Genomic DNA, 27,979 nt, shown 5'->3' on the forward strand with positions numbered 1-27,979 from the left:
AACTGTTAGAACTATTTTAATATTTACAAGCATTTTTAATTCAGAAATTAATGTGTATAAAGACACTGAAACGGTGAAGAACTGCAAGACAAAAGTTATAATTGGAATTTCCTTTTACAGATGAGTGGAGGAAATAATGGTTGGGTAAACAAACTGCAAATTTAAGTTTATCAAAAAATACAATAGGCAAATACTGTACAATTTATAGCACTGCATAAGACAGACCCTGCCAATTATAATTTATCAATTGGCGCCTGATCATATGTGGTTTTTATGGAAACAAAAAGCCAAAGAATAAAGACATAGTGGCAATTTTTAGCAATCTGACAGAGAGTGGAGGAAAAAACATGCAGAAAAACCAGAAAGTAGAAACTTTAGAGCCAAGATTTCCACTAGTGTTGGTCACCTGGATAAACAAATTGCACTTTTGGCTACTTGGAGGTCGTGTGTAGAGACTGGGAGAGACCTGGAACTCCGCTTTCCAGTCAGATATGATTGAAAAGGTACCAGCGGCGCACCCTGGGAAACTTACGCTAAAGGTAGTGATGTCGTCCTGACATCACGTAAGGCCTCTCTTGTTGGTGTTACCCTGTGCGTTAAGTTCAGACGCTCAGATTTCATAGAAGTCACCACGACAGAAAAACATGCGTTTCAACTTCCTGCAGCACTCCTTAAATGATTAATAAAAATAGTTCATTTGTTATCGGAATCGTGGAGCGCAGGCAGACGTCAATCCCCATTCACACTCACTTTGGGCCTAGAAGTGGCATAAGCAGGCAAAAGCAATAGATGGCAGAGAGGTACGGTCTGTACGAGTCTGTGCTGGTGTTTACGACAACAGAGGGGGGGGAGAAATTCTGCAGGCATCGGCAGGGGTTGGGGGCGAGCGGATTGGCGGCAAGGACAAGAGGGTGCTCTTCAATTCCCACACAAGAACTAATGTCTGAAGATAACCTTCACAGAGAGAGAGAGCGAGAAGCGCGGCTAATGCTAGTGACAGCGGCGTCGGTCCCTGAGAAAGACTGGCTCGGTGCCCCAAGAACGCGAAACATGGCAGGTTTTGCAGTAGAAGAGCTGTAAACTTTTACCTGAGGTCACTGAGGGTATTTAAAAAAAAAACCAACATGGGAAGCAGGGATTTCAACTTACAAGCCTCACAAAATCGCCAACTAAACCTGCTGGCATCTTAAAGTGAGGGTTTAGGGGGAAAAGTAATAATAGTAATAAAGTGATGAAGAGTGTGGACAGGATGAAGGTCTCAGATGCACTGGGAGCCCTAGCCCTGTCGTGTAATGGAGACTGACTCCATCTTTGGGGGGGGGGGGTTGACGACAGCATAAAAAAACAGCAGAATGTTCTGCTAAAACAGTCATGGACCACCAAAAACAAAAAAAACGGAGGGAGAAGGAGATACTCAGCACACGTCCACAAGCCACAAGCCACAAGCCAGCCATTAGCGGCAACACTACAGGGCCCATCACAGACGCAGGGATGGAGATAGTACAGCACGTCAGCAAAGCAACATGAACTAGGGACTTCAAACTTTCAGTTTGTACAAAAGCTAAAGCTAACAGAGACTAGCAACTTAGCAACTGAGAAGGAAACCACGAAAGCCAGAAGACCAGCAGTAGTGTCATCAAACTGATAGCCACACAAAGAGCTTCCTCTTCAAAAGCTCGAGTACAAAATCATGTGGACTGATTAAAAAAAAAACCAAAATCAATCCTTTGCATTAAACTGTACACAGGTTGTCTTCACATTCAAACAAAACAATTATTCTTTCAATAATAAATACACCATTCAAAAGCCATAAAACAATACCAACAGAAATATGAAATAAATTAAGTGGGATTTTTCCCTGTACATTTAATGCTTCAGTAAACTTTTTTGTCCTTTGAGAAATATTTTCTGGCCGACAGCAGCATTCTCAAACTGCAGGTCTTCCTCCCTCCAATAGATGGCGACAAAGAAATCGGCATTCCTTGATGCTGAACATTTCTGACGATGGTCACTGTATTTTTGAGGTATTAATATGTTTTGTGTATGAAAGAAAAGTGTAGAAATGAGTTTCAGTTATTTCAAACCATTATACAATTAGGAGCTGCAAACTAAGCTCGTCTGAGGGATATGTGTAGACATTTGGAGGGATCGTGCTCTGGAGAGCAGAGCAGGCAGAAAAAGCACGGGATCACGGTGAAAGCTGAACACGGCGATGCAGGGCCGCCTCAACAACGTTCCCTGAAGAGCTGTAATGATGGCGAATAAATGAACAGCTCTGTACTGGACTGTGAGGCTCCGGAAAACTGGAGACCCAAGGAATACGAGTTCTGTCCACATCCTCACCCACGTTATTGCTGGAACGAATGGATTGGGGGGTCAAGGGAACGGAGGTATATACAACCTTGAGCACCATTTCAAACAGCAGTTTGTCTCGGCACCTTTGTTGTGCTACAATCCTATATTTTAAAATAAAGGGGGGGGGCACAGCCGCTGCCAGATGGGCACAGCGGATGAGAGCGACCCCAAGAAGTGGGAGAACACAAGGGAAAAACGAAGGATGAGCGACTGGGAAGTAAAACCAGGGTCCTCCTCCAGTCATTAGTGTGCTCTCAGCTTGGCACATGGGGCCCAGGTAACCATGAGACCCAAAGGCTTCCTCTGTGGTTTAGCTGCCCCCCCTCCCTGGTCCCCCAAGCTGCCTGGGCCCACAACGTGGCCTCTGTGACGTCAGAGACGGAGTCCCAGCGATTCCACAGCAAGCAATCCGCGTCAGGTTCCTGCACCTTCCCGTCTTTGTGAAGGAACAGCATAGGAATGCTGCACCCTGAGACCCGAGTGGGGGGGGTCGGTCTCCCTGCACACGTAGCCCCAGATCCCATAGTAACATAACCCGTAACAGTCAGACTGGGAAGACTGGAAGGGGGTGGGGTTGGATGGAGGGGGGCGGGGGTGGGGGGGGCAGTCTTTCTGCTCCGCTACACAAAGAAGCGACTCTGTCGGTTCAGCTTCAGGATCTTGCCCAGCCGCTGCTTGGTGGTTGCCATACCCTTCTTGGGTCGCTTACCTGCAGGGAAAGTTCAATAAAACAGACCAACCAATAAGGTGCGGCACCTATACATGCACGTACATAATGCTAACTCCTACTTTCATCAAGATATGCAACCGTAGCACAGCAGTTTAAAAACACAATGCTGTAACCACAGGGTTGTAGGTTTGAGTCCCAGAAGTCATGCTGTACTTGTTAAGCAAAGTAGTAAAAATCATCAAACCAAAAAAAGCAGGATAAATGACTAGCAAAAGAACACATTTTGGTTTAATCGATGCCTAGTTACACTCAGAGGAGGCTGACCTTTCGTGGCCTGGTTACTGACGGGCGGGGGGTTGCAGGTGGGCCTCTTGGTGGGGTGCAGCGGGGGCGACAGGGAGATCTCAGTGTACTGGTAACAGTCATCCTGGTGTAGGGGGGTGGAGCCGCCCGCCCAGGACTCTCCGCTATGCTTGTGGTTCCGCCGCTCATCCTGGCACGCAAGGAATATCAACATCAACAAAAACAGTAACTACACTAACAGGAAGTGATGCGGAGGTGCCGATCGATGCAGCTATCGTAACAGGGCTCCACCTAGTGGGCAGCTGGTCATACTGTAGCGGGGCGCACCAGCAGTAGTACCTGATGGTTGAAGGTAGAGTTGCTGTCAGAGTCGCCCTGACTCTCTCCTTCAGAGATGAGCTCCGCTCCGCCTGGAGAGCAGAGGGGGGGAGGAGCTGTTAGAGACGGGCAGACGCGCACACAGACACCCTCCAGATCGGCTGCACACGTACCACACTCAGGTGAGCCATGAGCTGGGCTTGACCACCAGGGCTCCTGCAAGGTGGCCCCATCTTCAGGTTTGGGGCACAGTAAACCCGCCATGGACAACATGCCCTCAATGGCTTCTTCCGTGCTTGGTGAGGTGGGACGTTCCCTGCAGAAACACCAAGTTCATTCACAAAACCAACATTCCAAATCAAGGTTTAACTGACATTAACACTGAAATAAACCTAAACGCTTCTGGTATATCTATAAAAAGTAGTCTTGGATTAAAAAATAACTTATGCCTGGTTACGTTCATAAGCAAACCTTTACATTAAAAACAATTTTAATCCACCGGAACGGTTCTACCTATCACAATACATGTCAGTTCTAGAAGATTCCGGCATGTTCCCTCACCTTTTGAGAAGCTTGTCTTGATGGTGGATCCTCTGGCTGGCTTGGTACAGGTCCGCTATGCCCCTGGAACCACCCCGCATCTTGCCTGGTGAGGAATCTGCCCGGCGCTCCTCCTCCTCCTCCTCCGAGCTTCCTGAAGACTCCTCAGAGGAGTCCTTCTGCTGGGGACACCACGGCGGTGCAGAAATGCAGCTGAATTTTGGGGCAAGGGGGGCAGGCAGCGGGCAAGGCATGGTACAGGAACGGACGGGTACCTGTGCGCAGCTGCTCTCGGACGCGGAGTCCGAAATATCCGAGTGTCCTGATAGTTCATTCCTGAGTTCTGATTTGACGCTTTCCAAAATATCTGTTCAACACAACAGTAGTATTATAATGGTTAGATGCCACACTAAAGCTCAGAGTTTCTCATGCCTGTGGTGGTGGTGGTGGTGGGGGGGGGCAGCCAATTACAGCTGTACTTTTTTAGCAGGTACTTTTGTCCAAAGAGGCGTACAACTGAAAGCAGGTCAGCAGTGACACCACTTTATAGACCATGGGACTCAAACCGGCGACCTTCCGGTGACAAGCACAGTGCTCTAACCCACTGGGCCACACACCGTCCAATCACAAACTGATTAGTGGAATGATGTCAGAAGTGAGATGTGTTGACTGTCAGTTTAAGGCCATCTTCACTTTTCCGCACGTGTCTGTGGTTCGCGCACAGGGTGAGTGACGGAAACTTCGCCGTCAGGGGTCTGCATCGGACGGTGGGCAAGAAACCCGGCAGATTTTCATCTCCGGTGGAGATCATGTGCACCGACTGTGGCGTCTCCAGTAGGTGGCAGCTTTGACTTTCACAGACCAGAAGCAATGAAGAAAGAGCAGTTGTGGCAAGAGGTGCAGAGGGTAATTTGTCATGCTGGGGGGGGTGGTGGCTAATTTTGTTACAAGGATTTCAGGATTGCCAGAATACGCTGTACCTGAATTTAATACTGCCCAAGCCTATTAAAACTGTTCAGAAGAAATATACCCATTTTGCTACAATGTTTGTATTTCTGTTTGTTGCGATACATCTGCCCTCTGCTGGTCTGGCGGGGTATCACTGCTGTACACAGGCGCTAACCGCGACCATCTGCATCCATGGAAAAATGCAGAACGCACACAAGAGTGCACGCTCACGACTATGCGCAGACCTACACACACACTGAAAAGTGAAGCATGAGCGAAGCTACATGTGACGGCGGCACGGCGTGCGGCTCACCACTGAGGCAGGCAGGCTCTGCTTCCTCCCTGACGGCGCCCGGTGTTTCCTGCCCCAAATCAGCGGCCTCCATCTTGATCTCGGCTCCATCATTTTGCCGGATTGGCGGCCTCTCGCTTTGCCGTGCCCCTAAGCTCTTCGCTGTGACGTGCCGCCTCTCATCTCTATACAGAAACAGTCGGAGGTCACTGTGAACACGGCCGTCTTCACTGGGAAGCACTTGTACGCAATCGTGCACCATTTGCCTGGAGCTTTTCTATTATTCAAGCTGTTAGATGTGTAATTCCCCAGATGGCCTGCAGGTGGTTCCCCAGCTTACTTGATGATCTGTCCATTACACATCACCAAGCGCAGGTTGTTCTGCAGGCACCTCTCGGCAGCGGCCATGGACACCGCGGCGGCCTTGTTGAACTTCCCCTTCACCCTGGAGCAGATGGCAAAATCCTACAAGGGGAGAAGGCATCTGACCAATGAGGCTCGTGGATTCGACGAGGGCACTCAGTACCGCTACAAGAATTATTACTGCTGTCCGTGGCCCAGTGACCGCGGAGGGAGTGAGCGTACCTCCTGGAAAGGGGCCACCTCCAACCTCCGCAGCACCTCCCGCGTATGCAGCTCCAAGACGTCTAGGCTGGAGGGAGGCTTGGGAGCGGCGTGGTCCCGCAGTCGCGGGGCAGTCCTGCGCGCCCGAGAGCCCCGCTCTCCTATCGAGCGTGTCACGGGGCACGAGCCGCTTCCCTGAGGTCTGCTTGACTTGAAGCCGCCACCTACCTGCTCATCCTGTGGCATCGTGGGGGGAAAAAAATGGTTCAGTCAAGAGCCGGCCGGCTGGCCTCTGGGACGGCTCAGCTGAAGAGGTCTGCGTCAGGAGAGCAGACTAAGACCACAGTCCGGCCCTGTGCTTCCCTCCAATCCCATCCAACCCTGATCCAGATGCAGGGGCCCCTCTGCTCCCCCACATCACCCCTGGTGAGGCTCACCTCCTGGTAGCGCACCTCCTTGCTCAGTTCCTTAATGAGATGGTTGGGTCTGATGTGATCGGGAACCTCGCTGGTCGGCTCTGTGACCTAGCAGGGTGGAAAGGGGGACAGTGAGGATCACGGAGAGGGAGGCTGCCCCCCAGGATCATTCTCACTGCGCTTTCTCATTCCATGGTGGGGTCCTGCATAGAGCAGGTGACTGCAGACCCCACGGACCTCCAGCCTCAGAGTATTACAGTCTCTCACCTCCCTCTTTATCCAGCTCCTCAGTGCAGTAATTAAAGCTTTCACTCCATCCATAAGGTAAGATGGAGGCTGGCAGTTGTCCTCCCGTAATTCTGGAAAGAGCAACGCAGATGAGGGCTGGGCTGAGAGCGGAGTGCAGCGTATCACTCTCACATTCACCCCCACGCCCTTTATTCTCACCTTTAAGGGTCTCCAGCAGGTTTTTGGCCACGTACCAGCAGATGGCCTCAAAGTAGGGGAACTTGAAGAGCTCTGGAGTCTTTAGCCGTCGCTCCATCTCGTAGCACCTGGTGGGGGGAGAGGTAAGGCAGGGCTAAGGGGGGGGGAGGAGTAACCATAGACATCGCTGTGTGACCATTGTCAGATGCAAGAAAATTGACTAGGTGTTTCCAGCAGGTGGCAGCAGTGACTCGGAACAGAAGTCAACCACGAACGAGTAGAGGAAGGACAGTAGTAGCTGTAGTAGTAAATGGTGAGCTGCTGCTCCCTATCTGCTATATGCTGTGCGGGCTGGTCCTGGCTCATTCTGCCATAAGGATTTCAAAACGCACAGCAGCATGGCGGTGCAGTGCTTAGACTGTCGCCTCACACCGCTGGGACCAGGGTTCAAGTCTCCGCCAGGGTTCCATGTGTGGGGAGTTTGCTTGTTCTCCCCGTGTCACTACGGGGTTTCCTCTGGGTACTCCGGTTTTGGCCACAGGTGGGCGTGTGAGTGGATGGCGTGTGTGAGTGTGTCCTGTGTGTGTGTTTCATGTGATGGGTTGGTGCCCCATCCTGAGATATTTCCTGCCTTTGCACCCATAGGCTCCGGACTCCCACCATCCTGAATAAGATAAGCGGTTACAGAAAATGGATGGTTGGTTTGCAAAACACCACAGTATGCCGTATTACCACCCGAGCCTAACAACTTTAAAACGTTCATAACAAGTTTACCCATTTGACTACACTGCTTGTATTTGTGTTTGTTGCAATGCATCTGCCCTCTGCTGGTCTGGTGGAGTATCACTGCTGGATGCATGTACTGACCACGACCATCTGGGTCCACAGCCAAATGTAGTATGAACACAAGCTTCCGTGCACAACTGTCCGCGGACTAAAAGCGCACGGTATAGTGTAGTATGAACACAAGCTTCCGTGCACAACTGTCCGCGGACTAAAAGCGCACGGTAAAGTGTAGTATGAACACAAGCTTCCGTGCACAACTGTCCGCGGACTAAAAGCGCACGGTATAGTGTAGTATGAACACAAGCTTCCGTGCACAACTGTCCGCGGACTAAAAGCGCACGGTAAAGTGTAGTATGAACACAAGCTTCCGTGCACAACTGTCCGCGGACTAAAAGCGCACGGTAAAGTGTAGTATGAACACAAGCTTCCGTGCACAACTGTCCGCGGACTAAAAGCGCACGGTAAAGTGTAGTATGAACACAAGCTTCCGTGCACAACTGTCCGCGGACTAAAAGCGCACGGTAAAGTGTAGTATGAACACAAGCTTCCGTGCACAACTGTCCGCGGACTAAAAGCGCACGGTAAAGTGTAGTATGAACACAAGCTTCCGTGCACAACTGTCCGCGGACTAAAAGCGCACGGTAAAGTGTAGTATGAACACAAGCTTCCGTGCACAACTGTCCGCGGACTAAAAGCGCACGGTAAAGTGTAGTATGAACACAAGCTTCCGTGCACAACTGTCCGCGGACTAAAAGCGCACGGTATAGTGTAGTATGAACACAAGCTTCCGTGCACAACTGTCCGCGGACTAAAAGCGCACGGTATAGTGTAGTATGAACACAAGCTTCCGTGCACAACTGTCTGCGGACTAAAAGCGCACGGTAAAATGTAGTATGAACACAAGCTTCCGTGCACAACTGTCTGCGGACTAAAAGCGCACGGTAAAGTGTAGTATGAACTAGACTTAAGGCTGTGGTCCCCACTTAGACAGGAGCTAAAGGGAATGTTCTACATCGCTAATAATGTTCTTCTCTCATTGAGGGGATCTTGGGTAGATCTTTCATGCAGGAACGTGATTGGACTCTCACAGGTAACCCAGCTATGGCCGTTATTAATGTCTCTACACCGTGTGACTCAACAGTGGGGGAGAAAGCAAAACGAAAACCTGGCTGAACGAGTAAAAGATGGAATGGAATCACTGGCTGCTCATCATAATCGACTGGATCGCAGCTTTGTGATGTATCAAGGTGACTGCTAGTTCCAGCGGGCTGCAGGGCTGAATCCCGACACGGCTCGACGTTGGAAGGCGCCGGAAGGCGCAGTCGACGGCTTGCGCTCTCACCTGAGCTGCATGCCGATGTTAAGGTTGTGAAGGAAGTTTCCCCCAAAGGCCATGCAATCCTGAGAGGTAAGAACAGCGTGGATCCAGCCTGGGAGGGAAGAGCAGGGAGAGCATGAGAAGTTGGACCTTCTGCCATTTCAGGGGAGTCGCCCCCCCCCCCTCCACATCTTTTAAACCAGTGGTTCTCAAACTGGGGGCCGTGGCCCCCTGGGGAGCCACCAGATGGTGCTAGGGGGGCCGCATCGAAATTGTAGAATCTTAAAAAAAAAAAATTACCTGTATGTAAATCAGGCTTGTCAACCTATGTAAAATATAATGTATTTAAAAAAAAATTAAAATAGAAGTATAAAAAAAATGTAAATATAAATTTTACGTAGCACACTACGCTGCTATGGACATCATAAATTAATGTTCAGTATTCAGTACTTTTGTTGCACTTTTCAGACAATGTTAGTTTTACTGTCAAAACTGTTTAAATACAATGTTATATTTTGTGAAATGTAAATTTAACAAACCAGAGAAATAAAGACTACAAACAGAATCTAAAATCTAAAATTAAGTAAAATTGTAAGTTTGAGGATGTTTTTGTCGCGTCGGCAGGCAGGCGAGCCGGGAAGCAGGCGAGATCAGCCGGAGATACGGCAGGCATGGACATTAACGTACAATACAATGATCTGACGAGACGTACTCAGACGCGGACTAAATACACAAGACTAGCCAGAAATAACAGGACACAGGTGATCACAATCAGGACTTGACACGAGGTAATGAGGGGGTGTGGCACACATGAGGATCGTACGGAGCTGGGCGTGGCAGTTTTGCGTCATGATTTTTTTTTTGAGGAGGGGGGCCACAAAAGGATTCACCCTACAGAAGGGGGCCTCCTGCTGAAAAAGTTAATATGAAAAAGATAATTTATATAATGAGGCGTGGTGCTGGGCGGGGCATTAATCTTCAACCAATCAGAGCCCTCATTAACCCCATCAGCCTCCCAGAGAGGGAAAGACATTCATTCCTGGGGTGTCTCACATGCTTCTTCAGAAATACCTTCCGAGCAGCTGAATATCACTCAAGACTGAAACATAAGAGCATCTGAGCATAAGAACGTCTGGTTTTAAGTGCAGTAACCATCCTCGCGGTGACTTCACGGTCTAAGCCAGGGTTCCTGGTCCCAGGTTTCGGGTCCAACCATAGAACCTCTACAGTCAGAGGCAGCACAGGCCATCGGATTACAAGGGTGAAGAAATCAAAAGACATTCATTAATCTATTTTACAGAAACGAGGTTCTGCAAGGCTCCACTACATCACCTCATCCACACTAGCCATTCTAACTTATTAGTGAATTATAGGGATTTTTTTGTAGCTAATAGCGGACGTCCGTAGTATACAGGCGGCTAACAGCCACTGTGCTGCCCCCTTCAGCCCAATCTGAGAGCACAGGCTCTGAAACCCAATCAGAGCAATAACACGAAAGCCGAAATCCCAAACTTCCCACTCTGTGCCACAAACAGGAACGAAAAGCATCAAGTCACAGAAGAGCTCAACAGACAGCATGGCGGCGGGTCTTAACTGACAGCACAAGCAGCCAATGGGAAGGACGAATGTGTCAGGGGGCGGAGTCAGAGGAGTGCTCACCTGTGGGGATGAGGAGGGTGGTTCCCCGCTGCACCACACACTTATAGCACTTGTCCACCTTCTCCCCGAAGAAGACTTCGCTCTGGTTGGGGGAGGAGCTCCACTCCTCATACAGTGCAAGGTTCGCTTGTGTCGGTTCAATCAAGTAAAAGATTTTTTCGCCCTGCAGAGTTGGGGTGGGGGCAAATACTTATTGCATGCATCTTCATTTACATTTATTCATTTAGCAGACGCTTCTGTCCAAAGTGGCCTAAGGTTTGGGCAAATAGCAGATTAAAACCGTGCAGCTGTTGAGCAGTCGACTAGGCATAAGTGAACAACCAGGCACAGTGAGAGCAGGACCATTTTCAAGAAAACAGGTGACCAGATTATTCAGAGTAAAGAGACGGAAGTACTGGGATGAACCTCCAATATGTGATGCTTTTCTGGACGCTAAATGCTGTAGCCCTGGTAATAAACGACCGTCTGACAGGCCCTCAGGCAATGATGCTGGAGAAATTCTGCTCACCCAGAGTACGTGGTACCACACGGACGTGCCCCCGAAGTCTATGTGGAAGTCCGTGTAGCTGTCCTTCACGCCCATCAGGCAGTACTTCTGCACAAAGGGCTTGGGGAAGAAGGAGTCGTCGGGCCAGTAGTTCTCCACCCAGGACATCTTCTGGGCAACGTCCGGCACCTCCACCAGCTCTGCCATCCTGAGAGGGCGTTGCAGGAAGGCTACGTCACAACTGCCGCCCGGACTCGCCACATAAAGCTGTGCAGCTCAGCTTCGCAAAGCATCATGGGACGGCACACTCAGTGAGAGTAAAGCAGCCCTGTGGTTACTGCACGCCAGAGTAGCAGTCTGGGCTTCTCTATAGTGTGAAATTAAAAGAACAGCTGCTCAGAACTGCCAGCTACAGCAGTGGGCAAAGGAGCCAGATGTCTTTCCTAAGACAAAACTAAACGATACCAGAGGAATAAAGGCACAGTAATGGTGTAGCAGACAATGCTGTGAGCGCTCAGAATGTTTTTACGTGGGAGTGAGGGGACATTTGCACACTTACCTGGTGTCGGAGAACTCCAGGCTAATGACATTCAGCACCTTTGGCCGATGGGGACTGCAGAAATATTTCACAAACTCGCCGAGCTTTATTTTGCTGTCTGCCTGTCTGGCCACGTCAATGACATCGATGACTTTATCTCCACCTGAAGAGGTTTTGTTTTTAAAAGAAAAACTGATTATAGAGGGCGTAGGGTCCACAAGCAGTGTTTTCTGAACGTGTTTCTGAAATAAAAGACAGATAACGAAGTGTGGGAACACCACAACTTTGGGTAGCTTAATTATTAATGGAGAACAAAAACTTCCTCGTTTTTTTTTACCCTGAGGAGTATCTGAGTCCAGGTCTCTGCTTGTTTAATGCTCAGAAAGTCAAATATTAATTTACAGTGATGCACAGAAAGGCACAGCGGCTGGCGGCCCCACAGAAAGGCGACCCCGCAGAGAGACGACCCCGCAGAGAGACAGCAGTCTCTCTCCTGCTGATCGAAATACCAGGCCAGCAGTTAGGAAATGCAGAAAGAGGCTTAGTGACTCGCTTCTCCCCCAGCATCTCGGGGGGGGGGGGGGGCATGATGCCAAGCTGCCGTGTCAAGGCTGGGCGGCGGCACGATCACACCCACCAGGCCCAGCTGCCTGGGGGACTGAAGCCCTGGAACAGCTGGAGCAGGAAGCCTGCACACAATGCCTGGGACCCCCCCCCCCCCCCCCACACACAAGCCGGGGCTGTAAATCTCCAGAGCAGTCCCCCATCCACAGCAGCAACCCGCTGGGACCTCCACCCCCCAATATTACTAATTACACCCACATGACCTTATTCTTCGGCTGAGGATAAAAGGCGATGAGCGTCGGCTCGTTTGGAGATTAAACACGAGACCTTGAGCCCAGATTCTGATAGCAGAAAAGCAGGGGCAGAAAGGTAGTTTATTTAACACGGAGGTCATGAAAGAGGCGTACCAAACAGCTGTGTGCAGAGGGGGTGCTAGCAGGTCGAGACTGCAGGGCCAGGCCGGGAATCCCACCGGGGGGGGGGAGGGGGAATTAGCCGGCAGCTGGCCTGTGGCGACAGGCTTGGGCTCGTAACTAGAGGTGGCCAGAGAGATGGGCGTTTTGCCAGCTATAGAGTTTGTGGCCGCAGACGTCTCCCTCGCCCCAGGCCACAGGGGGCGCTAGTGGCCAGCCACATTATCATCATGTCTTAAAGATTCAGGTCTAAGTATCGGCTCCATCCTTTAGAGGTGACAGCAGGGGCCCTGCAAGATCACTTTTAAAATGTTCTTTACCTCCCCCCAAAATTAACGCATATTAATTAGTACACTATAACTTGTTAAAACTGTAGTGTTGCTCCTGGATGACATTGATCTGCGAGTCCCACACTAGCCACCCCTGGTCCCACCTTTCCAGCAGAACATGACCAGTGACGAGACGAGGCCGCCACGAGGCCTGCTAACAAACGGCCACACAGCTGACCGTGTCCCATAATGCACCAGGGACCCACTCAATTAACCTCCCTGCAACTTCTGCCATGCTGATAGGCCGAGCGGTTGCTGGCTTAACTGAGGGCCCCTGTTAGGGATTCTTCTCCCCGCCCCCTAAGGGTGGCGCTAATCCATTCTGCACTCCCCCCCCCCCGCCGCCCCTCCAGGCTGGGCGTCTAATTACAAAGGGCCGTGTTGATTTCAGCACTGGGAAAGAAGCTGTAATTTGTAGTTTGGCATGGAGTTTGGGGGGGGGGGAGGAGCCTCATCTGGGACACGCCCCCCACAAAGCACTCACAGGGCAACCAGGCCACTGCCATCCAAAATGATTTTTATCAGTGAATTAATGCTGGTTTAACAGGTGGAGCCGCTGAACCCCATGGCTGAATTCTCATCGTCCCAGTTTCCAGTAGCAGTTAACTGGCACAAACACTGCAGGCCAGCAGCCATAAGCACCGCAAATAAACGCTAAGAAGCAGGGGCGGCTAAACAGGGCTGTGGAGAGCTTAGTACGGCCGCCAAACCCACAGAGAAACGAGGCTTCTCTCAGTTTTCAGCACATCCATTTATAGCAGAGAGAACCTCTAATTTCAGCTGCCGCTTGGAAACGTATAAACAGCTAGAATGTTCTAGGATCCCCCCACTTACCAACGTACTGCTCCACATCCCTGACGGTGAAGTCCGCACTCGGCACCTTCAGTCCCAGCCCGTCCAGTTTGGCCACCATGATGGGGTAGTGAAAACCATGTTTCTCCAGGTACCTCTGGGTCACCTGGCTGCCCTGCAGCTGCACGAAGATCTCATCCGCGCTGCCATGGTAACAAGACAGACAGAATCAGAACCTCTGAAGAAATGAAAGACCTGCGGTCGAGCTCTGGTGTTGACTATCAATAAAAACCTTTATTTCCCTGCTGAGAATCATTACATTATCAAGAAGAACAACTTGCCAGGTCGATAAAACAGCCTGCCATAGAGAGCTGTCGCCTGTCACATGACAGAGGACCCCCGCTGTCATTGGCTGGTACCTGGGAAAGGTGCGAGCCTGCAGCTTGTGCACGAACACGGAGGTGCCGGCCTGCACCGGCCGCGTGCCGTCGTCGGGCTCCGTGTAGTCATGCCGGTGCCAGTTACTCCGCTTCTTCACTGGAAACAGAAAGAGGGAAGGAATTCAGTTCAATTTACTTTTATATAGTATCTCTTACAACAGAGTCACCCCCCCAGACCCATGACATGGGTGTGCAGTGGGTGGAATACAAATGAAGGATTGTTAATGGTTTATGGTAACCAACCTGTGATCTCATAAAACCAGCCCCTCACAAAGACCTAGTCAGCTTTACTTATTCCATTCACTGTCATTCACCATGTCACCAACAGTCTGTTAATCTACAGGGGACAATCCATCGAGCAGCCTGGGGCGCACTGGTCTCTACTTACTCAAGGAGGACCCATGGAGGACATCGCAGTTGGGGCAGTGGTAGACATCGATATCCACTGCTTGGTGTTCCTCGACTTGGACGCAGCTGCAAGAAGAGAATTATTGAATAATCCGTTTTTGTAACTCCAGAAACAATGAGCATTCAGTCAGTTAATTTGGAGCAGCACAGGGTTAAAAATCAGACACCGTGTCCCTAAGGTGCTATCATCTTATCGGCAGACAATGCACAGCTCCACAAGTCCAAGACAAGTGGCTCGGCGCTCCATCAGTGATCTCTCGATGCAGGGAACCTTCGCTGGGAAGTCAATGGGGATCCGGAGCCACAGCAGGGGCTTCAGTAACATGAGAGAAACACCCCCTTAGAGAAAGAGCCCTGGGTGCCAGATGTGGGGGTGTCCATATGTCACTGAGGTCGGACAGCACAGGCACATCTGTGCATTAATGGCTGGCACCAGCCACAGCTCTCTGCTCTGATTTATCATTTTTATCCATATTTCTTTAAGCAATGCATAACAAAATAGGGGTGAAATACCACTGCTTCCCAGCACTTTCAATAAAAAATGACTGAATTTTGATTAATTGAACCCAATAATTATAGAATGATCACCTGACACCAGAGCCGGAGCGACAGAGACAGCTGGGTCCCTGAGCTCCAGCACACATTGCGGGGACCGGTCTGCTGTAATCGTGTGTTTTTGTTTCTCACAAAAGTGAAAATAAAGGACCATCCATCCATCCATCCATCATCTGCCGCTTGTCCGGGGTTCGGGTCGCGGGGGCAGCAGCTTCAGGAGAGGCACCCAGACCTCCCTCTCCCCAGCTACCTCCACCAGCTGCTCGGGGGGGACACCGAGGCGTTCCCAGGCCAGCCGAGAGATATAATCCCTCCAGCGAGTCCTGGGCCTGCCCCGGGGCCTCCTCCCTGTAGCACATGCACGGAAAACCTCTCCGGGTAGCCGCCCAGGAGGCATCCGCACCAGATGTCCAAACCACCTCAACTGGCTCCTTTCGACGTGAAGAAGCAGTGGTTCTACTCTGAGGCCCTCCCGGATATCCAAACTTCTCACCCTATCCCTAAGGGAGAGCCCAGACACCCTGCGGAGAAACCTCATTTCGGCCGCCTGTATTCGTGATCTCATTCTTTCATTCATTACCCATAGCTCATGATCATAGGTGAGGGTAGGAACAAAGATGGACCAATAGATCGAGAGCTTGGCTTTTTGGCTCAGTTCTTTCTTAGCCACGACGGACCGGTTAAGCGCCTGCAGAACTGCAGACGCCGCTCCGATTCGCCTATCCAGCTCCCGATCTCGCCTACCCTCACTCGTGAACAAGACCCCGAGATACTTAAACTCCTCCACTTGAGGCAGTACGTCTTCCCCAACCCCAAGAGGGCAAACCACCCGTTTCCGGCTGAGAACCATGGTCTCGGACTTGGAGGTGCTAATCCTCATCCCTGCCGCTTCGCACTCGGCTGCGAACCGCCCCAGTGCATGCTGGAGATCCCCAGCAGATGAAGCCAACAGGACTACATCGTCTGCAAAAAGCAGCGAGGCAATCCTGAGGTCACCAAACTGGACACCCTCGACACCTTGGCTGCGCCTAGAAATCCTGTCCATAAATATTATAAACAGGACCGATGACAAAGGGCAGCCCTGGCGGAGCCCAACACGCACCGGGAACACGTCCGACTTATTGCCGGCAATGCGGACCAAGCTTCTGCTCCGTTCGTACAGGGACCGGATCGCCCACAACAGCGGACCCCAGACCCCATACTCTCGAAGCACCCCCCACAGAGCACCTCGGGGAACCCGGTCGTAAGCCTTTTCCAAATCCACAAAACACATGTAGACTGGATAGGCAAACTCCCAGGCCCCCTCCAGTACCCTTGCAAGGGTATAAAGCTGGTCCAGTGTTCCACAACCAAGACAAAAACCGCATTGTTCCTCCTGAATCCAAGATTCGACTATCGATCTCACCCTCCTCTCCAGTACCCCGGAATAGACTTTCCCAGGGAGGCTGAGAAGTGTGATCCCCCTGTAGTTGGAACACACCCTCCGGTCCTCCTTCTTAAATAAGGGGACCACCACCCCGGTCTGCCAATCCAGCGGCACTGTTCCTGACCTCCACGCACTGTTGAGAAGGCGTGTCAGCCACGACAGCCCCACAACATCCAGAGCCTTCAGGTACTCCGGGCGGATCTCGTCCACCCCCGGGGCCCGGCCACCACGGAGCTGTTTAACCACCGTGGCCACCTCAGCCCCAGTGATGGGCAAGCCCCCCCCAGCACCCTCGGGCTCTGTGCCCTCAGATGTCTCAAAGGCAGTGTGCGTAGATGTATTTGAGGCAGGGTTGAGGAGGTCCTCAAAGTACTCCTTCCACCTCCGGGTGATGTCCCCAGGTGAGGTCAACAGCCCCCCCCCCCCACTATAAATAGTAGGAACCAGGAGCTGCTTCCCCCTCCTGATACTCCGGATGGTTTGCCAGAACCTTTTTGAAGCCGACCGAAAGTCACTTTCCATGGCCTCACCGAACTCCTCCCACGCCCGGGTTTTTGCATCTGCAACCGCCCGAGCTGCGTTCCGCCTGGCCTGCCGGTACCCGTCAGCTGCCTCCGGAGACCCCCGGGCTAATAATTCCCGGTAAGCCTCCTTCTTCAGCTTCACGGTCCCCCTCACCTCTGGTGTCCACCATCGGGTACGGGGGTTACTGCCACGACTGGCACCGACCACCCTGCAGCCACAGCTCCGTACGGCCGCTTCCACAATGGAGGTCCGGAACAGGGTCCATTCAGACTCAATGTCCCCAACCTCCCCCGGCATGCAGTTGGAATTCTGCCGGAGGCACGAGTTAAAGCTCCAGTGAACAGGAGCCTCTGCCAGACGTTCCCAGCATACCCTCACTATGCGCTTGGGTCTACCAGGTCTGACCGGCTTCCTCCCCTGCCACCTGAGCCAACTCATCACCAGGTGGTGATCAGTTGACAGCTCTGCCCCTCTCTTTACCCGAGTGTCCAAGACGGAAGGCTGCAGATCAGACGATACGATTATAAAATCGATCATCGACCTGTAGCCCCGGGCATGTTCGTACCATGTCCACTTATGGACACCCTTATGCTCGAACATGGTGTTCGTTATGGACAAACCATGCATTGCACAGAAGTCCAATAACAGAACACCACTCGGGTTCAGATCAGGGAGGCCGTTCCTCCCAATCATCCCCTTCCAGGTTACACTGTCATTGCCCACGTGAGCGTTGAAGTCCCCCAGCAAAACAACGGAATCCCCCCGCGGCACGCCAAATAGCATACCGCTAAGGGAATCCAAGAAGGTCGGGTACTCCGAACTGACATTCGGCGCATAAGCGCAGATGACAGTCAGAGACCTATCCCCGACCCGAAGGCGCAGAGAGACAGCCCTCTCGTTCACCGGGGTAAACTCCGTTGTTAATGCACCGAGCTGCGGGGCCACTAATAGCCCCACCCCAGCCCGGCGTCGCTCACCCGCCGCAACTCCAGAGTAAAAGAGCGTCCAGCCCCTCTCCAGGAGATTGGTTCCAGAACCCAAGCCATGCGTTGAGGTGAGCCCGACTATATCTAGTCGATACCTCTCAACCTCCCGCACAAGCTCAGGCTCCTTCCCCACCAGAGAGGTGACATTCCATGTCCCGAAAGCCAGTTTTGTCAGCCGGGGATCGGACCGCCAGGGCCTCCCTTGGCCGCCACCCGATCCACAAAGCACCGAAAAGTGAAAATAAAGGACTTGTTTATCAAACTGTCTTTGTTGATATTAATTTAGACTGAATGACTGATGGTACCCCTGTCGGGGGGGGGGGGGGGGGGGAGTTGAATGGCCCCATGGAGTTTTGCTCTGGGCCCCCAGAGGCCCTAACATCGCCCAACACCACTGAACGCCACCACTGAACACCTGGTATGGGGCTTCTAACATCAATCTCAAAAGCACTCTCAGAAAATATACTCCTCCTCCCGTCATTTCAGCAGAATCCTGGACTTCAAAAAAAAACCCTTTGGCTACCAAAACAATATCACACATTTCTGTTCTGCAAGTTCTGGGACAGAGTGAAATAGGCTTCATTTAAAAACATACACTGTTCGCTAACCGCAGGAAACAAAACTCATTTTCACCATTTGCTATGACCTTTTAGGGTATACGACAACATCCTATAACACTTAACACAATTCATTTAGACTTCACATTGAAGTAATTGTAATAAAAAGCATTATTAACATTATTTCAGCATGAAGTCTAAATTAACATCAACAGAAGAATTTAATGAACACAAGTGCTTTATTTTCGCTTTTGTGAGAAACAAAAACACGATTACGGCAGACCGGTCCCCGCAATGTGCGACCGGGCTCAGGGACCCAGCTGTCTCTGTCGCTCCGGCTCTGGTGTCAGGTGATCATTCTATAAATATTGGGTTCAATCAATCAAAATTCAATACTAATAATGCTTTAATAAACCCTACAGCACACTGCCTGAAAGGATCCTTTGAGTTACGTTATTAGTGTTAAAAGGTTTGCTGTTTGTTTTTTAGACCGCTGTCCTTTGAATACATGCCTTACTTTTTCTCCGCTGTACTCATAGTTTTATATGACCCTGGCGTCACAAGCACTTGTCGGAAGCCTTCGGCATGACGATGAGAAGCAAACACAACCCGGAAGGTTCTACTAATCCTGAGCTCCAGAGAATGGCCTGTGACTGTTTTGCACAATCTTGAGGATCAATGATTGTCAAGGACCTCAGACAGTCCAGGTTTTTCCACCTTCCCAGCTCCCAGTCCAACAGTACCAACTACTCAGTGTTCTTGATTGGCTAGGAGCCGGGAAAGAGTGAGAATGTGGACCGGCTAGAGGATGGGATTGAGAAACACTGATTTAGAGAGCTAAACGCAGCTGACGCAGTGCGCACAGGGAGGTGAACTTGGCAGCCAAAGTGAATGGAAAAACAGCAGAAGACGAACTCGTGTTTCTGCAAGAAGTCGAGGCATCAAACAGTTGTGTGAAAGTGGGCCACCTCAGCTGCTTGCTGCGCCGGTGGGTAGCCCTCTGCAGCTGCGGTTTGACGGCAGGCCTGGCTCCAGGCCTGGCTTGGGGAGCGGTAAGAAGGCGAGCTGAGGACCCCACTGTGCGCCCGCCGCCCCCGCTGCCCCCGCCACACCCACGATAGGGCTGCCTGCATCAAAGGCCGCGGTGTCTCCTCCACTCGAGAGTGGGTGGCGTGTTAGCAAAAGAGAAGAGGCACATGGCCCAGGGTGCTACTTGGGGAGGGGGGGTGGATTTCTGCAAAGGCAAACAGAACTGCCTTTTCTCAAGGAAGGGACAGCTTGGGAAGAGGGAGGTGGAATTCCAGGGGGGGGCGTTATCAGCTTTGATCTGAGTGTGGTTCCCGGAAGAGGGGGAAGGCAGTAAATACAGCCAAGAGCATCAGCTCAGCAGGAAGCCAGTAGCCTTTGGGATAGCAGGCACGCCGTAACCGTGGATCAGGACAAAGAGCACGTGCAGATGCCTTTCCGGGTCCAGACCACAGGAAGCCTGTATTGGGCGTGCTCTGCACTTGTCATCTAGGGCCAATGAAGTCCATTCAAGCGCTTCTCCAGGAGGATAGTCTCAAAGAAGCCAGCTGTCTTCTTCAAGGGGCGACTGACGTCTTGGCGTGAGACTTTCTCACAAATGAAACAATGGGGAATGCGTACAGGAAGCCCGACAGGATATCTAATTCCGAGGGAAAGACCAGAACAAGCTTCTGTTTGTTGAGGAATTGCTCCTGGGGGAGGGAGGAGGTGTGGTTTAGTAGGTTAGGACGCTATGCCTGTGATTGGAAGGTCGCTGGTTTGCATCCTTGGGTTGGCTGAGCGACTTCACCGCTGAAGCCTTGACCCTTGCTACAGGGACTGGCCGACCTTGCTCTCTGAAATGTAGGCCTGTGTCACTTTGGATAAATGCATTCCTAGCTGCACTGTCTCCCCATACACTAACAGATCTGATTCACAGACAGGATGGCATGGTGCTGTATACAGCCATTTTGAGTTGGCAGGTGAGGAACTCGTGTTCTGAGAAAACGGTCAAATTGGTACCAAGGGTGTTGTGTACAGATGGAGGCCCACAGGAGCAAGGAGGAGCAGGAGCGCCAGGGTGAAGGACATCATTACACTCCCACCCTACAGTCTGGGCAAAAAGCGGGACAAACGCGCCTCCTTGGTCATTAACAGCTGATTGGTAGAAATGCTTCCAGCCCTTGGACACGAGTGAGATACTCCTACATTTAGAGAGTCTCTACATCTGATGATGAAGCCCAAGAAGGTCCAAGTGGCATTCTTATTTTTGGAGAACGAGTTTAACTTGCAGGAAAGAGGAGGGAAAAAAACAACCACTGGACTGAAAAGAGCCCCCACGTTTTAAGGGAGATACTCACAGATGTGGCAGGAATCACACCGACCTGAGTTTTTCCCAGGTCTCCTTTACATTCCCACCCACACATCTACCTTGCTGTCCAGGAGCTGCCTCGGAAACGCTGCTCAGATCTCAGGAGCTCCGCCCTGCCTCCCGCTGCCCCAGGGCTTGGGCACAGCGATTTCAGTACAGTACTTCTCATTACTTTCCATCATTCTATTCCCAGTAAACTAGTTCACTGCATTGATCTATATTTCAGACAAATGCAGAAGAGGTCATTACAGTCTCTAATGATCGTGAGGTCTCCTCTGCCTGCAAAGGCTCTTTGGGACCAGCGCCTTTGCAATTTAGACTCGTTGAAAAGAGCAGAGTAAGCCTTCCCTTCATACGGTCCGCATAATGAAGTCCGAAAAAGGCCAGTCGGAGTTCTTTCATACGGTAAGCACTTAATTTTCTTCAAAGTGTGCGTTCATCAAAAGGCAACTCTTAAACAAACAATGGAGACCTCCTACCAAGACAAACACCAGGAGGGGAAAATAATGAAGCACCAGTCTAGAAAGAGCAGAGAGCAGGGCGAAATGCCACTCTCTCCTCAGCTATGCCCCCCTAACACGGCCACTGCTCTGCTGCATCTTTCAGCTGCCTTTGTTAAGTGGAATTATTCATTAGTCAAATGCCTTGAGCTGTGAAAGAGCTACTACCAGAGATGGTGAACCCAGGGCTCTTCAGAAACACCCAGAAAGGGAATCCAGGCGTTTCTGATGGTATTGAAGATAACAGAGGTGGGGGCATCCCAAATCAGATCTCAAAGATCGCACACACCTGTCCCTACCTGATCTACTACTTCGAGACCTTCTGAAAGACACTTAACCGCAGCTATTCCATCCAAAGAGTGCTGTGTGTTCCAGCAGGGAGGGTGTGATGAGACCGTTCAGAGTTGAGGTTTACCTTAGGAGGTGGTTCAACAAAAGGTCTCCATGACAACAGCACACACTGGTAGCCGTGTGGGTGAATTTCTCTGTTCAGACCCCAGCCCCACCCCCTCCGCCAAGCTGCACCCTTAGACGATACATCGGGGAGGCGCACTGCATTTTAAAGCCCGACAGCAGATAACCATCCAATCCCCCCCTTTCCAGTAGCCACACCAAATAGAGAGCAGTGAAATGCACCTGCACACACAAATGACCGCGCAAACTCACCATTTGGTGATTACTGAGAAACCCCAGGAGAAACCCCACACAAACATAGCTGTGGGCTCCGGTCCAGGCTTTGGATGTGTCAGGTGGCAAAGCTACCCAGAGAGCGGCCAAGCTGCCCCCTCAAGAACATGCAGAGCACTCTTTTGTTTTCTATAGCAACAGTCAAGCTCAAGTTAAATCTGCCTGAGGCAACTAAACAGAGACTTGCAGACAGTGGGATATCAGGTTCCTTCTTGACCACAAGCTCACCTCCCGATTCATCGGGTTCTGACACAAAGAACCAAGCCAAAACAAACACGACACCCAGATCTACTCCATCCTAAAATGGATCAGCTTTGATTGATGGAGCATTTCAAATCACTCCTGTGTACCAATCGTTTTTCTTGCTACTGCATGATGCTCATCCACTTCCCCTGAAAAAACCCTCTGGAGAGAGATAGATCACCTAGAAATTAACGGGGACTGAAGATTCTTGCAAAGGTATGCGGCGCTTGCAGGAACAAGTCTCTCTGCAACTAAAACCACAACAATCGCAAATGACGGTTGACTTGAAAGGGTCTGCAGACTAATTCAGGGCTCATACTATTGAGAATGGCCCTGTGGAAAAAAGATGTTTTCACAAAAGCGCTCATTGAACAGAGCAAGACAGACCTCCTCATGAGATTAACTGATGGAACTGAGGGTCAGGGAATATCACTGAAGGGTTCTTTGTTACCTAGTCGCCTCATTGGTGGGACAGCAGCAATCTGACAGAGCCTGAAAACTCATAATGAGGACAGAATGTGTCACTTTACAGTTGAGGAAACGAGTCCTGCAACGGGGTTACAGGGACCCAGCTTACAGTGCAACACTGAGCGAAAACCGCAGGGGTGTCGACAGGCTGCTGTGTAACTCTGGACGCCCACATTGCCATCAGGCTCACTCACTGCTCACAACCCAAGATACTGTCTTATACTGGAGATGACAACCTCTCTGATTAAGCCGAGAATGCAGACCGCAAACTACACACACACACAGACTACCATTGTCAAAAGTATCAATTCTATTGTGTTTGAAACATTTTCAATAGACATTTTTCATGAAATCGATTCTGCCGCTTGCACCACTGCACTTAACTGATATTGACTGTAGCAGGAGAGGCGTCTGGAAATGTTTTGGCTTTGTACTCTTTATTGCCATGTTTATAAAGCTTTATGAATGCCTTGTGTTATGAATGTGTTCGTAGATTCTTATAGGCATGGCATTCCAAGGACGTATTACCCATTTTCCCTACTGGTTAAAATATTTTTCATAATTGGTTAAACATCTATGCATTAATAAGACAATGATTTACAATTACTTTTATCTGGTGGTCATGCTCAGCCCAGATGATCTGATGAGGTTAATTGTCTTGATTATCTAAAAAGCTGTAGAAGCCAGTGTAGAGACATAGCATTGGCTGATACTTTATCATAATTAATAATTCATACCATCATTTCAAAATGACTGATTTCAGTTTGGCACTAATACTGTCTCTTTAAGATGCTGATAAGCCGCTTGAGGGACGTCCCCACAATGCCGGCGTCTAACGCACCGTGACCTGACATTTTCTATAGGCCAGAGAGCTGTACTTTCCACAGCCTCAGGCTTAGCACGCTATTACGATCCTGGCTTGCACATTTTAATTTCTCACACTGGGTTCTTGGCAGTACGACAAACTTACATAAGACTTTTGCTGTTACAGCACAAAACATAATGCTTCCAAGCACTTACTGTGGAGCCAGACATATAAAAGGTACAGAGAGTACTGTAGACCAGGACACAGAACCATGGCTTTGTTCAGCACAAGAAGCAAGACAACCATTAGTGATCTGCTCCAGAGAAGAGCCCATACATCTGCAGGCGTGACACTGCGGGAACATGTCTCAGTTACCTAGTTCCATCTCACATGATCGATCGCAGAGTAAACATCACAGCAGCAAGGTCCCTCAAAGTTTGGATGAATGCCAAATCAAAACACACCAGGGATACCAAACATGCCACGTTCTCTTTCGAAAATCTCGGACACGGCTTCTGAACTAGGCCAGTCACTGCAGACGTTCCTCTAAGGTCAGATTTTTGAAAAGGTTAATCAGTCCCAAGGAACAGGTGGAACTAATTACCTTAAGATCCACTTAGCACAGTAAAGCAATTCAATGCTCCAATGGCGACAGAATCCAGCCTGAAGATCATTCTGCTGTTTTATAAAATGCATTCAATCACACAAAACCTTACTGAAACGCCACCCACAACTAAATAGTGAATGTTATTTCATTTCTGCAAATATATCTCCTGCAACGTCTGAAATGTCAGGATGAAGGAATCTTAAATTTGTTCCCTTTGGTAGTTGCCCCCAAGACTTCGATATCACGCTATATAGTAGGGTGAGGTGAAAAAAATAAAAAATTCCAATAGCAATTTCCAATAGTGCGGAAAAGTTGTCACTGGACCTCGTTATTAAACGTGCAAAATATCTTTGAAATAGGTTAATATTTTCAGGTTTCGCAACGCGATCAAAGTTTTCACCTGTCACATCAATGCGCAATATACACTATCCATTATCTATACCACAGGACCATGCTTACACTGAGATACTGGCAATATACACTATCCATTATCTATACCGCTTTATCCATCTGGGTCTTACCAAAAATATTGGGACACCCCTCTAAATCATTGAATTCAGATGTCCCAATATTTTTGGTAATATAGTGTACCTAACCATTTTGACTGTCATGCTTAATACTTTTCATTTTGGTGGCACTGAGGAACAATTTTACATTGCGTTATGATATGGATGATACGTAGCGTGGATCTGCGCATTGATGTGACAGGTGATTAATCGTAATGCACGTAGAGCGGCAGAACGATGTAATGTATGTGTATGGCTGATACCCAGTAAAAATCTGTGTTACCTGAATGTTAGTATTTTGTTGTGATTATCATGTTGCGAAAGTGCACAAACACTACACCGATGAATGCCAAAACATTCATGTCAAACACACCAGTTTCAACACTGCAAGGTTCTGCATTCCAGTATGTAACGTTCACTGGCAAGAGAAAGCACTCACATGCACAAGTAACTTCTGTAGATCTCAACACAGTACAATAGCAAACTAAAACGTCACATAGTAAGAAACAATAAAATGGTAATACAGGAACAACATTACAAAAAAATATGTAAGGTGATTAATTGTAACGCACATAGAGCCGCGGGACGATGTAATTTATGTGTATGGTTGATACCCAGTAAAAATCTGCGTTACCTGAACGTTGGTATTTTGTAGTGATTATCATGTTGTGAAAGAGCACAAACACAACACCGATGAGTATAGATAATGGATCGTGTATATTGCCCATTGATGTGACAGGTGAAAACTTCGATCGCCTTGAGGAACCTGAAAATATTAACCTATTTCAAAGATATTTTGCACGTTTAATAACGAGGTCCAGCGACAACTTTTCCGCACTATTGGAAATTGCTATTGGAAATTTAGATTTTTTTCACCCCACCCTACTGTATATTCAGCAAAAGAATCAAAGTTAAGCCTGGTTATCGTCAAACACAACGATTACCAAATCTTAAATAATAATGACATGTGTTACCTACTGGTAGACAAAGGAACACACATTAGTCAGGAGAAAATATCATGAGAGCTGTCTTTTCCAAATCCGTAATGCACGCTGATCTTAATTGTGCTTTATACAATCAACTGAAGAAATCTCAGATTTCAAGTGTGTGACAACACGTTACTAGTAACTAAGACACTGATCTAAATGGACTAAATTAGTTGATATATTCAATTTCTTAAAAAATTCAAATAGTCAGCATTCGCATTAGTACGCGTAACATACACGTAACATTCTTCCCGCAAAATCACACTTATAACACGTGGTCCGGTTACGCTGTTTCAATTAACGTGCCAATTAAGCGTCATTAACAGTTCAGAAATCGATGAATGACGGATTAGAGGAGAAGGCAGTGCTGCTCACGTATAGCACGTGCGTGTCTCTTTAAAAGGCCGATCTCTATGCCGCCGCTAGGGGGCTCCCACCATGTGCCTATTATTGTTGTTAAAAGGGGGGTATTTAAATGTCCAACCTCGACTGTCAATCAGAAGGCCCGACCACCGTTATCACACGATTTTCCCCTCTTGTATGATTTATTATATAAGCGATTGGTCTGGCTTAACTTCAGCTACTCTCAAAATCTTAAAGGGACAAAAGATGAGAGCGAGCAACTATAACGATGCCCTATATCGCAAATTGCACCGACACTTCTTTGTTTAGTTCCCCGTTAATCCCCATTGAAAGACACGGCGAACTGACACCTCACACTACCATTAAACCGTATCCCGGCTTGTAAAATAACTAAATATAACTTTGCAGTTCTCAAATATGTGTTAACTGAATACGCGGATAACAGCAGGGTCGTTTTTACACGAGTGACGGGTAGTATTACCCACCCTTTTGCACAGATGCATATTTTAAACAGCACAGTAAAAATCAGCCACTAACATTACATCGCTCATTGAACAACTTCATCGAAATTTTTGACGTACGGTTCTGAAAGCTTTGTACCTTTAACGATCACAGCCGCACTTATAAAAACCGGGCATTTCAAACGGCTCTACTGTATAACTCGGTTTTCCCAGTTTAGATTAGGGTAAAAGCAGATGTTTGCCCATAAAATGCACACTGGTTGCCAGATACTTCCCGATGCTCCTCAGAATGGGCGTAAATCCCGGCGCTCCGACACCGACGCTAACGATCTCCCAAGCTGCACCAAAAACGGACAAACGAGAGACAGCAGCACGGATAAACCGGCATGTTGAAGTACGAAATCTGGCTTAGAAAGCAGCTTGCAGCACCCTATCATCCAGACCTCCGCGAGGCTGACCATCGATCTCAGGTCCTGTAAACTATTCACTGGCAGAAATCAATAACTTCCCGGCACGGAGCTCTAAGAAGCACCCCAGATCCGAAATAAAGCAAGAGGGCTGCTTTACTTTTCAGCAGCTTTTACGTGTAAAAATCAAAAGCTCACCCTGCTAGCTACATATTTCAGATGATAGCTTAGCTGCTCACAGCTAAATCCGAGCTTTGCATGCCAAGCCGGACTGCGGATAAACTTAAATAGAGAGCGACTCGGGGCTTGAAAACCGACGGCCAAGCGACTTCGGCTAACCAGGCGGACAGTGAAGGACCGTCACATCACAGGCAACACGCAGTAATATTAAGTTAGCAAAGTGTCAGAATGACAATAAAGGCACATGCAGATCCTTTACCTACAAATCGCAACTGACATCGCGCAAGCCCGAGTTTTTAAACACCCCTTAAACGACCCCGGGGCCAGAGCCTTATGGTATTTCCGCACAAGTCGGTGGATGATAGATTGACTTCGTACCTGCCATGGAACCAGTCCTTACAAATGTCGCATTCGATCATGAACCGGCTCACATCGTACGGCTGCCGGCAGACACAGTACAGCGGGACCGCCGCCATCTTCCTTCTGTCCCCAAACAACGCCGAAACGGAGCGGGGAGGGGCTTCCCTCAAACAGTCACGGAAAGACCCGAGGGAAAATCCGAGTAGGCACGAAGCGCCTGCCAGCACCTTTCAGCCTGGTCCCGGTTTTGACGTCAATCGTTACAATGTTTTTTCTTTTTCATTTAATCAGATCATATCCAAGAAATCTGACCATACAAAAATGCTGTTTTTAATCTGCTTCCAGTAAATAAAAACCTTTCAGCTGATTCAATGACTAACCTACCTTTCCTATCGTCTATAGCCGTGTCACCTC

The 27,979-nt window shown here is 49.4% G+C and overlaps 1 protein-coding gene across 2 annotated transcripts; it reads right to left on the reverse strand.

The window, feature by feature from the left end:
* Positions 1-27,749, reverse strand: LOC111851237 (lysine (K)-specific demethylase 7Ab). Of its 2 annotated transcripts, none has more exons than XM_023825956.2 (20): positions 27,584-27,749; positions 14,547-14,632; positions 14,138-14,255; positions 13,761-13,921; positions 11,642-11,783; positions 11,104-11,290; positions 10,596-10,758; positions 8,961-9,048; positions 6,854-6,960; positions 6,674-6,765; positions 6,428-6,514; positions 6,012-6,227; positions 5,767-5,891; positions 5,448-5,611; positions 4,462-4,553; positions 4,208-4,365; positions 3,820-3,962; positions 3,668-3,738; positions 3,350-3,518; positions 1-3,064 (listed from the first exon to the last, which is right to left on the reverse strand). In XM_023825956.2, the coding sequence occupies exons 1-20, from the start codon at positions 27,679-27,681 to the stop codon at positions 2,976-2,978; spliced, it is 2,556 nt and encodes an 851-aa protein (XP_023681724.2). In that variant the 5' UTR covers positions 27,682-27,749; the 3' UTR covers positions 1-2,975. The 2 variants fall into 2 exon arrangements, with proteins under 2 accessions (XP_023681724.2, XP_023681723.2); XM_023825955.2 differs by having other exon boundaries at positions 4,208-4,368.
* Between the last annotated feature and the right edge of the window lie 230 nt (positions 27,750-27,979).

Source organism: Paramormyrops kingsleyae, chromosome 1, assembly GCF_048594095.1.
Source record: "Paramormyrops kingsleyae isolate MSU_618 chromosome 1, PKINGS_0.4, whole genome shotgun sequence".
Lineage (NCBI taxonomy): Eukaryota > Metazoa > Chordata > Actinopteri > Osteoglossiformes > Mormyridae > Paramormyrops > Paramormyrops kingsleyae.